The 12,299-nt window shown below is 38.6% G+C and overlaps 1 protein-coding gene across 2 annotated transcripts in view; it reads right to left on the bottom strand.

The window, feature by feature from the left end:
* NELL2 (neural EGFL like 2) overlaps window positions 1-12,299 on the bottom strand; it is a 135,815-nt gene that overhangs the window by 53,977 nt on the left and 69,539 nt on the right. For both annotated transcript variants that reach the window (XM_030959604.1, XM_030959605.1), the window contains exon 13: window positions 7,621-7,746. In XM_030959604.1, coding sequence (XP_030815464.1) covers window positions 7,621-7,746 — 126 coding nt within the window. The remainder of the gene's footprint in view (window positions 1-7,620; window positions 7,747-12,299) is intronic.

Genomic DNA, 12,299 nt, shown 5'->3' with positions numbered 1-12,299 from the left:
TGTACACATTACCTCTAACATAACTGGGGTGGGGGTGTAACCAAAATTGGAGATGGGGAGACAGATGGTTCATTTGCCCACATCATATATTCTCCAGCAGTTTGCTGACTAAAACATTTCCTTACTTGAGCTGTGGTATGTCAGTACAATGATGTTACAACCAGCCCCTGTCAGTATGCTTGTTTATTGCTCTGTCCCTTGCACCATACTGAGCAATTATTCTGCTTTTATTTAAGCACTGTCAATGAACTCAGTTCCTCCATAAGCTGCAGAACTTGAGGAAAACTTGAATGTTGCCGAATTCATGAAAAATAAGTCAAGGGAAATAAACAGGAAGAAATTAGCTTTTTTTATTGTTATTTCTCACATTACAGCATTTTCATGTAGCCAAGTTGGGACACTATAAGTCTATGACTCCTCTAAGCCAACATTCTATTTTTTTAACTTCTTTGCAGCAGTGAAGGGTAAAGGGCATACATCAGTGCTGAATGAAGCTGAGGCCATATTTAGTCACATTAAAATGTGGTCTCATTTATCAAAGTACTAAGCACTATGAGTTCTTATTACCTTCAGGACGACTTGTGGATGGATACACTCGTGCGTCTGAAAAAACAGGCAAATTTTATACTTTAACTTAGGACAAGCATACAGCTTTAAAAAGAAGATGGATGACTTCATTCAACTCTGGATTAATTCAGTCTTGCCCTAGCTTTTGTCCATGGAAACTCAGATAACTACATTACTCTTAGAAGAGGTTAATGCTGGTGCTAAAACACAGCACACATGCCTCACATGTAAGCTAGATTTATAATTTTAAATACATAAAGGTAATGCTTTTCAGTTTTCAGAACTCATTTGTGGGATCTGAAATGTTGAGTTGGAAAAAAAAAAAGCTAGCAATACATGATATTGGAAAACATCCACACTTCACAGGTAGCTGAAATCCTACCAATGGGTAGGACCATTTTGTACCAACTGGTAAAAAATAATTTTCCACCTCACATGAGAACCCAGAAATGAACTTTTCCTGAACATGTGAATTGGTATGTGCTCTAGGGAATAAAGATGGATTTTACCTTCAGCATTCTCACAAGAAATTCAACAAAACTTTTTCTCAAATCTCCCTGCCATTAACCTTCACTTCTACTGCACAGTATAGAAAAAAGTACGAGATTTCTCAGACTGTTTATGTCCCAAACAATTGATGGATTTATAAGTCAAAAATAAACCAATGAAATCTGAACAGAAGCCCAGAGGCAGATGCACTTTTATGAACTTGAGTTTCTAGATGCCAAGAGGAATCATTTTTCCAGAGTGTGTCAGAGTACTATGTTAATAAAAAAACGCATGTGACAGGGACTGTATTTCCCCTCAAAAATAAATGTAGCTTGCAAGAAATAGAGAATAACAACTGGGCTAAAAGCTGAAGTCTTGATAATCTGGGCATCTGAATTACAAATGGTATGAGCTGTAATTCCAATGAAGTAGCATGTCCTTATAACTGGAATTTTAAAGTCCTTCCAGATACCTGCTGGTTCCCAAAGTGGAGGAATCTGCATTTAAGGGGATAAGGATGGGATGCATTTGCACTGCAAAGACAGCGCCTCTGTTTTCTCATAAGCACCCTAAAAGAGTTATATTGTAAACAAAGCATCAATGAACAAAAAGGAGGCAAGACCCAAACCTTGGCTACACACTGTATGAAAAAAAAAAAGGAGCAAAATACCAAACCAAAAGGTATCTTTCTTAAGCACAGACATCACTAGTGGCATTAGCTGAACTCCAAGCAGATGTGTAAGTTGTTTATAAGGCACAGATAGCTAGAAGAATAGATCCAAACAGGAGAGCTTAGGAAAGATACAGTTTTGATTGCTATGGGCAAAGCAAATGTAAAATAAATCCCACTGATGTAGCCAGTTGGAAAACATTAATGGCTGCATGGGAAAAATGGCAGAAAGGCAGACAGAAAAGTATCAGACACATGAGAGTTGAATGGGCTAAGCATGGCAATCAGTTCTCTATGCATTATGTCAGGGTGAATTTTTCCAGTCATCCCACAGGATCATTAGAGAGTAAAGAATATGAGTCAGACTTGAAAAACTAAAGTCAAAACGTACTGGCCACATATCTGCAGGCCAGTACTTTCCCCTACATTTTCCTCTTACTATTGAAACCTCCCAAGTAATTATTAATTAGTATTACTGTTATCATAATCCCTACTTTATGCCCATTCATCATTGTTATGCAGCTAAATGCGTAGTTTTCTCCTTAAATCTTTTCCATATGTCAAATCAATCTCCCCAGACTCTTAATTATTTTAATGTTGATCTTGGAATTCCTTCCAATTTGCAACAGATTTGTGATTTAATTTGATTTGCAAAATACGCAGAGCTGCCAGTATGCCCAAGAATTAACATTTCAGGTGTCACTCAACTTACTACAACCATGTTTCTTGGTAATTTATGTGAAAACTATTATTAGACTTCAGTTTACTGTGAGAGGCTATTGCAGAAAAAAATTAAATGCTGCTGAATGCATTGACACCATTTTCAGAAAAATGTTGTTAGGAAAATCTCTGAGACTCAGAAAGACACATAGGCTGGGGCAGAGGAGGAGGGAGGTCCAGCCGGATGCAGTTGGTTATTGCCTGGTGAATTCAACATACTCCTCATTGCTTTGAGTAGTTTTTGCCATATGACCAAGCCAAAAAGGCCAAAGACCAACCTGTGGGCTTTGAGCAACCTGGTCTAGTGGAAACTGTCCCTTCCCATGGCAGAAGGGGGGAACTAAATGGTCTTCCAAGTCCCTTCCAACCCAAACCATTCTATGATTCCATGATTCTAAAGAACTACTTAATCTCTTCTATTTTGACTCTGAAGACAAACAACCCCAAATGTACCCAACATAGTGATGAGATATTATATAAAAATCCTTCACCATTTTCTTTAGAAGTCAGAAAACAAACCCAGGAGCACAAACGTGATAGTACCAGGCTGTAATGCACAATAATGGCCTCACAGGCTTAAAATCTCCACTAGGCTTGCCAAATTTTCTGGCAAAAATTTAGTATGACATGGCTAAAGTTAAAATTAAAAGTAAAGACAAAATAATCTGAAATGGATTGACAAAAGTGGTTATGAAGAAACATTATATGGTCTGCAGACACTTAAAACACGTATGTGAGCATCCAACTCCACATGTGGCAGTGGTCCCACACATTTCAAATGGACATCATTGCTAGTTTGGCCAGAGCATGCTTGGAAGAAGTAGCCCACAATTTGCAATATGCCTGATGTGCTTTTAATAATTAATAATCAGTTAAGAATTCACATGTATTTTCTGCCAAAGTACAGAACAATTACAAAGTCTCACTGGTGTCTGGGTATAAAGTTGTAGATTACTCACTTCTCTCAAAAAAAAAAAAAAAACCAAAACCAAACCCTAACAAACCACAAAACACAAACAGAAAAAAACTACCAGAAATATGTAATCAGAATTTCATAAACTCCAGAAAACAGCATGTGCAAACATTAATTCAAAGATTCTGGCTTCTACACTAACACTTAAATGCCCTTCTTCCAGTCAGTCATTTATCATTTTGCCCAGACCACAAGCACAGGAAGAACTGAATATACTGTCCTAGGGTACTCCTGTGGAGCACCTACACTTGCCCCTCCAGTGCCACCAAATGTGAAACATGAGACCTCAGGAGGCCTCTGAGAGGGCAACATCAGCTGCATTACCTCACCCACATCATCTCAGTGACTCCAAACCCCAGGAGAGGCAGAGCACACTACCAGCACTTCTGTCAGAGCAACTTCCCCCTTTTATGCCAAATGGAAAGCAAAAAAATAAATAAAAGGTGGCTCATGATTTTGCACATAAACAGAGGCTTAAAAGTCATCTGGGGCTCAGAAGATCCATGTCTTCTCCAGACCAGGGAATGCACCTTCCTCTGCCTTAATACAGTCTCCAGAGGAAGCACTAAGTCTCACAGGGTCTTGGATGTTCTGTTCAATTCTTGTTGGGTTACTCAGTTAGGTGAGTGGTCCCAATGGAGACAACTAAAGACAATTGTTGAGACTAAACATGATGGACCATTCACTGTGGCTGGTATGAACTCTTCATTGTTAGAGCCAAGTGTGAAAAAGAGAGCTCTCATCTCTCATTTCCTAGCCTCTCCCATAATAAAGTGTGGAGGAAAAGACATCCACTATGCTGCTCAGAGCAATGCTACCAGCTGCAAATTACAAAGCAGCCTGAAAGACTGGAGGTGACACTGAGTTCTTCTTTGTTTCCAGAAGTAAAACTTTCTTTTTTAAAGCCAAGAAAACAGTACATGCATTTCTGTAATCCCACGCAAAGTAAAGTTGTGAATATTATTATTTCAGAAAATAATTAAAGCATCCTGATCTGATCCCAGCTAACAGTGACGGTGCACCAGCATCCTAGTGCACATATAAAAGTGCCCCAGCAGAGATTCATGCCATTATCTACCTTCCTTCCCCCGGCACAACATCATTACACTCCAGCTTTTGGGAAGGAAAGTGGAAGGGGAATGAGACGATATCATTGTAGGATACCAAAGCATGGTAGCCCAGGGCATATTTTTATGACTTTAATTTGCAGTTTGTGCACCCATTTGGCATATGGGTGCAACTTAGAAGTCGTCTCCTTCTCATAGCTATGATTGATTTCTGAACATAAAAATCAGTCATGAACAACAGATTTCTGTGTAAACATGGTTGTGACTAACTCAATCAAACCCTGAGAATCTTGGTTCCACTATGAATACAAATAACAATACCTGAAATTGATGTCTTCATTACATCTTTTGTTGTGAAAATAAAAATGTAATTCAGATCTATTGTAAAACTTGCAATAAACAAAAGAAACTGGAGTTGTTTTGGAAGCAGCTATGGGTTGTCTAAATCAGTCTTTTGTGTGCATGACTCTGACAGAGATAGATAGCACAGATTTCTTTTCAAATGTCTCGTACAGGAGAAAAACTCTTCAATGTCACCGATTTTATGGCTCTTTTCTCTTTTGATCAATGACTGCTAAATTATATGTGCGTTCATTGGACGGGACAATAAGGTATGTTAGTCTGCCAGCAAGCTGTGGACATCACCTACATCATAACCTGCCTAATCAAGGTCCACACATAATTTTTCAACATCTTCCTGGGATTCAGCTATCCTGTGCAAACAATGACATATTAATGCCAAATTACAGACTGTTTTTTTTTCCTGCTCAGTAATATTCCAAAGGATGTGTTACCAGAGCTTCCTCTCCAGTTTATAGTGGCAGCTATTTTACTCACAACTACAATTCCATAACTGAATTAAATTACACAGCATTATAAGAAACTGTGACCTGAAATATATCTTAAAAATTTTAACACTTAGTAACACAAAGGGTCAATTATTGCTTGTTTGCCCTATTCTTGTTATTCCTGAACTGAATTAAAAACAGCCTCCTCCTCAGTTTCTTTCATATTTAAGCTGGCAAGTTAAACCTAGAATTGCCAATAAGGTAAATAGAGACTTGCTAAGAACTTTAAACTCTGCAGAGGGAAAAAGAGGGTTGATTAGCTAATACATTTATCACAGACACCAGAGGAGCTCACTCAATAGTTGTGGAACCAGAAAAAATAATGCAGTTATTTTGTAACATATACACTTTATGATGTTAGGTTGCCATTCATTGAAATTCCATCATCCAGCAGGGACTGTATCCTCATGGTTGCCTGTACCCAAAATCCAATATGTAAAATTTAACTTCAGAAAAATTCCAGGTCCCAAATAATAGTAAGTGGCATTGCTCATACATATAGAGTCTTTGACGTGCATACACAGCATGACTTACAGCTCAGATGGCCTAGTAGGTCTTATGATTTGAAATCTTACAAAGCTTTTTCCTCTAATTCCTTTTTTTAGCATTGACTTTTCCCAGCTTGATTGACAAAGGTGGAAAATAAATAATTCATTTTGTCACCCATCAGGCTGATTTCACAGGAAACTATGATTTACAAATGTAGAACCACATTCAGTTTGCAGTGTTGGATCTAAAATGGATTTCTAACACCTTTTACAGAAGTTTGACTGTCTAGAGCTCTTAACTACTCTGTATTTCATAACAGTATGTTTCAGCAAGTATGAGGAATGCAATGTGAGGACCCTCAAGAACTACCTTTATTATATTTATAGGAACCCAATGCCCCTGCAAAGTTGGTGATGCTTTACCATTTGCAAAGTTCAATCAGAACAGCAAGTTACGGGAAGCCAAGCAGAAAAAGCATCCCACAGATTTAGACACAGTTGGTCCTAAAATAATCCCAATATTCACACTCAGGAGATAGTGAAACAATTTCTTTACTCAGTGGTGAGTGTGGAAAATATAAGAGAATGATCAGAAACGTACTGGCTGCTTCAGGAAGGACCTCCTGTGGGCAGGCTTTATAACTTGGGCCTTCAAAAAGTGGGCTTACTGCAGTAAAACAGTGCTTGCCAATGTATGAGAGGAATGACAAGTATAGGTAAGACAGCATTCAAAAAAATCACATGGATGTGATTTGAAATCCATGTCCTTGAGTGCTGTGCATGTTTGGGAAAGGAAATCATACCAGATCATCAGAAGCTGTTTCTGTACCAAGACATATCATCGATACTAAAAATACAAGACACAATGGACAGAAAAAAATCAGAAATTAATTTCACAGTGCTGCTTTCACATTCCAAATACTCTCATACATTTATAGCCAATTTCTGTTAGATGATACAAACTTCAAGAATGCTTTACTGAAAAAATGTAGCATTTTATAGAAAAACCTAATTTGTAATCCTGTGCACACAAAACAGAGATAGTATTTTTTTCACTGAGTAAACATGTCACATGATCAATTAATATTTTCTTTATCTGTGTTGTAGGAAGAAATACAGGAACACTTAGAGTGGGTCTGATACAGAAGGTTGTTTCAGATGTCCCATGTTCATTCCATAACCCTAAATTATCTTGCAATAAAAGATAGAAGACAGAAATAAATAGAAAACAGAAAGTCACTATGAACCAAACACGTACCCTGGCAGTAGAGCAAAAAGGGAAGATACAGAGATAAGACTGACCATGTTCTCCAGTGGTTCAAGGCAAGCAGAACTCCTGCCCTCTGAACTTGGGAGAACTGAGCCTGGAGAGTTCAGAATGAGGACACAGCCACTCTTAATATGTAGCAAATTTAACTCCATCTAAAGTTTGCAGAAGAGTCGCTATAATCCAAGACAAGCTGTACTGGTGTGGGACATGAAAACCAAGTAAAACAGCACTATTTTCGCTCACTTATTTTCGTCTTCAGTCTCTTCCCTTCACCTTTTTAATCAGCACGCAAAACGGTGCAGACCCATAAGACAATCCAGCCTACTTTACAATTTCAGGAAAACAATATGACCTACATATAATCTGTAAAATTCATTAAATTTCTGTACCAGATTATGGTGTTTATTCTGTTTAACATGTCATTTGGGTGTTCTGTGACTCCAACAAAGATTAACTTTAGAAGAATCATATCAGTACTCCTAAATACCACCATCCTGCTATTTCCTTGCAGAAACACACAGCTCTTACCTGTGCATGAATAATCATCAATGCGGATGTATCCGGTTTTGCAGACACACATGAAGGATCCTGGTGTATTCACACACATGGTGTTCTCACGACAGTAATGCCGTCCTTCAGCACACTCATCAATGTCTGTCAACAAGGCAAAGAGGAACACAAGTCAAATTCAGCAGTTATTTTTTGCAATTTCTCAATACACTGCTGTTCACTTCCATCGGTAGTGGGCTAGACTAAAGAGTTACTTAAATGCCAGCACATTTTGGAAAGCTTTTTGGCTTTCTCCTTTTAAAAAAACTGCTTGAAATATTCAAACAAGAGAAAAACACCATGAGTTTCTGTGAACAGCTGTTAGTGGAGTTACAAAGAAGACTACACTGGCTTACATCTTTCCTTTTGAAGTACCTCTGATGTTATTCCTATGATTTAAATAGAACAGGGAAAAAAAAACCCATAGTCACAAACAACTGAGCAATGACCTCAGCACTGCAGTAGGATCCATCACTGCACTCTGTGCAGTCACCTCAGTCACCAGCACTCAAAACACACAACCAAACGCACACTGCATGCCTTTGATCTAACGGGAACTATTGTTTGGGAAGAAACTGTAAGGAACAGGGTAAGATCTGAAAAGACCCTGAAACTTAGTATAAATTTCTCTTAAAACGACAGAGTAGTCTATAAGTATTCTTCATATATTCAAACGCATATATCTGTACTTGCAAATATCTACATACATCTGTATATAGATACGCATACACACCATACCTGAAAGGAACCTGTGAGAATCTCACTCATATAAAGATCTTCTCTGACAGAACAAAACGCAACTTGATAAAATACTTGCTGGGGCAGAACACCTGTTGCAGTATAAGCTTCTAGAGCAAACTCCCAACACAAATGACTGTATGGAATTCAAAACTTAATTTGCTTGGGTACTCTCTTGGGTTTCAAAATTAGACATATTTCTTTTATCAGGTTACAATTCAATGGTAAGACAGAGAAAGCACTACGAATAACAAAAAACCTTCAGCATAGTATTATTATACTGTAAAAAAGAAAAGCTATATTAATTTGGAAGTGGTCAGTAGCACACTGTTCCTGTAACAGCAAGGATAAAGACATCATTACTGAGATGCTCAATACAGCTATTTCTATTGCCATGTAATGTGTCACTGAACCTTGCTGCCAAAGTATGCTAAAAATCAAATGGGGGGATTGTTGGCCCAGTTTCTTTCCTGCTCATCAGTTTTGATTTCTTTCTTGTTTTCAATAATGTTTATAGCTTTCAGTGTTGAAAATAAAATCTCTGTATGGAAAAGCATTGTGTTGTAGAGTCTAATGATAACTCAAGATAAAAGACTGTATATATAAACTCAAATCAGGGTTGATTTCTTAATGCTGCGATGCTAAATGTCAACATTATTAACTCCTGCACTTTGCTCCTGCTTAGGTCTTATGCTTATCCCCAATTTCTTCTTATCTTCCCTGTACCCTTAAATCAACAGGAATTTACCAACTGCACTCATTAACTGCTCTTTTCTTCCCCCCTTTGCATTCTTACAAGATAATCTGCCTCCCTGTACAAACAGTGTGATGCACTGAATATTACTGATTCTGTAGTAAGTTCCTAATTTCATCCAGTTTTGGAAAAAGAATTTTCCACAGGTCCTCTGCCCACGGGATTCTGCTAGAGAAGCTGGGGGCAGTTCACTACCAAACACGAAGGTGTCCACTGCAAAAGAATTTCATGACTGATGTACTTTGGCTGGTTTCCTTCCCTTTACCTTTGTAAATTCTGCAGGCATGAGAGAATCATAGGTGTATTAAGGTGCTAGTTTGAAAAAGCTAATCTCGCAATTTTTACGTATATGTGTACTTGCACAAATGAGCATGCATTTACAGTGAACACAGGGAGCACACTAAGGCTCCAAACACATTCTGTGAACTTCATCTAAGAACACCAAAAAAAAGTGAAGCTATCATAAGACCACCACAGCTGGTTTTGCACAGAGAGTGGAATGGGGCACAGATCTCCCGACTTACAGATGTTCTACAGAAACACAAGTGTGCTGTTCACAAAAGCAGCCAACAGTTACAACATATGACTCAGCCTCTACAACTGATGCAACTTGTGTCTTTCATAATGCCAGCTAACAACTCCATATTAAATTAATTGTGTTGATTTATATTTAAGTAACAACATCGGTCTTTGAGTAATTAGAGGTCTTATGTTCTCAGCATCAACAGACTGCCTAGAAGCCAGCTCTGGCACTCTCAGAAAATTCTACTTAAAAATCCAAAGCCTCAGAACCATTCAATAGAACCTTCTGAAAACTATAATAATGATTGCTTGGAAGGTAAATAGCCACAGGAGATCCAAAATGCCAACAGTTTTTATTTTGCAGGGAAAAACTTAAAGTCAAAGCTCCTTTGATTCAAACCTCCTAATTCAGAATTGCTCTAAATAAAAGCTTACACTTTGCCAACACACCACATATTGAGATTTTGAAAAATGTTTTATTTATAATCATCTTTTTTTTTCATAAACCTTGCTTGTTCAACTGATAAAAAAAAAGGAAGAAAACCTGAACAGATGTGGGTTGAGTTAACTCTGAAGTGTTCATTTGGACAAATCTGATGTAAAACTGATCTGCAAAGAAATTGCTCACATTTTTTAAATGTTCACTAGAACTCAGAACTCCCACCTAATCCTCTGTTACTGATACTATCACAAGCTTATTTTACACTGGCACCTGAAGACCCTCTACACCATGGACACACAGCAGGTAAGAAAGTGCTTTTACAAGCAATTTGCAGCTTTAATACTAGATAAAGATAATTAATACAAAAAGGGTAAAATAACAGTCAAATGACAACTAGTCACACAGAGATTGACCATACAAAAGCCTGTAATTCCATTCTCCTTTGGCACGCCACATGCGAGCTTAGGTTAAGGTATTACAAATCAAGGAGTACTGAACTAGGGCAGGGAATGAGCCCAACATCTGTTGTCTTTCAAAGCTACCAAAATAAAAGCCTCTTTATCCTGTTTACTGGTTGAAAACACTGGTGTAGCTGGTCATGGTGTGGGCCCAGCCAGCAGCAAAGCCCCAGGCAGCCACTTGCTCACTCTCCAACCAGTAGGATCAGGGAGAGAATCAGAAGGATAAAAGATAGAAAACTTGTGGATTGAAATATAGACAGTTTAATAAGGAAAGTAAAGGCTGCACACACAAGCAAGGCAAAACCAGGGGTTAATTCCCTGCTTTGCAATGCCAGGCAGGTGCTCAGCCATCTCCAGGAGAGCAGGGCCCCATCACATCTAAAGGTGCCTTGGGAAGACAAACTCCATCAGTCCAAAAGCCCTCCCTTCCTCCCCCTTTTCCCCAGTGCATACACTGAGCACGATGGCACATGGTCTGGAATCTCCCTGTGGCCAGTTTGGGTCACCTGTCCTGGCTGTGTCTCCTCCCAACCCCCCAGGCACCCCCAGTCTCCTCCCCAGTGCGGCAGCAAAAAAAGTAGGAAAGGCCTTGGCTCTGTGTAAGCTCTGCTCAACAAAAACATCTCTATTATCACTGTGTTCAGCAAAATCCCAAAATACAGCCCCACACCAGCCACTGTGAAGAAAATTAACCCTACCTCGGCCAAAACAAGCATGCCACCTTTAGATAGAAATGCACAACAGAAAATCTTATGCATTTCCATATCTAAGAAATCCTACAACATCTATCTTAATTTCCTTTTGCCAAAAAGCCTAGTTAGCATATTAATGCATATTCAGGTTTTACTGTTCAGCCAGTAAGATACTGAAGTCAGTTCAATAGGATGAATGCACCACTCCAATGGCTCTACACATTCAACAATAAAGACTTGTGTGCTTGAAGTCTGTGATGTGATACTGAGCCACCAGCTGTGATGTACTGACAACAGTGTAGTCATATCAACCTGCTCCGTTCCCAGTGGAACAGATAAAAGGGGCACCTCTGGGAAAACTGGTTAGTGCAAAAGTGTTTGGAATCTGCACTTCAATGATTTATTTATACTTGCAAAAACATCAAAAACAGAAAAAAAACTCTGAAAAACCTGCCTTTCTTTATTCCCCCAAGCGCTCAAACAAAATTTATGCAAAATATATAACCGAAGAAAAGTTTCCCTGTATCCCTTTCTCCTGCACCCTAATGAGTTTCCTTCCCCAGAGTAAAATTCCCAGTTATATTTTACAATGCCATTAATAAGAACAGAACTTGACCTGCAATCTATAAATCATTGTTGACTAAAGCCTCACACTAACAAACAAAGCCTCCCCTTAGGCCTCCCTGCACACATCACTGCCTTTATCTACCACAAAAGCCTTCCAGAACAAATGAGTCCGGTCATTATCACTAAGTCAGTAATTATCAGCTGTTATGAGAAGAGGCTACTCCCAGAACTGAGGATCCTTTATGGATAGTGTCCTGCCTCCAGCTATTTCCCTTAAAACTCAACAGTGTCTAACACCAGTGATCTCCCTGGTCACCCTTAAAGAGGTATATGGCAGCCAGGGAATTCACTGGTGTTAGACACTGTTGAGTTTTAATGGAAGGGCTAAAACTCCTGCAGGATTTTTTGCAACAAATAACATTAACTACCCAGGAAGAAACGGAACAGGAACATGAAAAGCCTTATTTATTAAAAAAAATTAT

Source organism: Camarhynchus parvulus, chromosome 1A, assembly GCF_901933205.1.
Source record: "Camarhynchus parvulus chromosome 1A, STF_HiC, whole genome shotgun sequence".
Lineage (NCBI taxonomy): Eukaryota > Metazoa > Chordata > Aves > Passeriformes > Thraupidae > Camarhynchus > Camarhynchus parvulus.
This window is presented reverse-complemented; position numbering and strand designations above follow the sequence as displayed.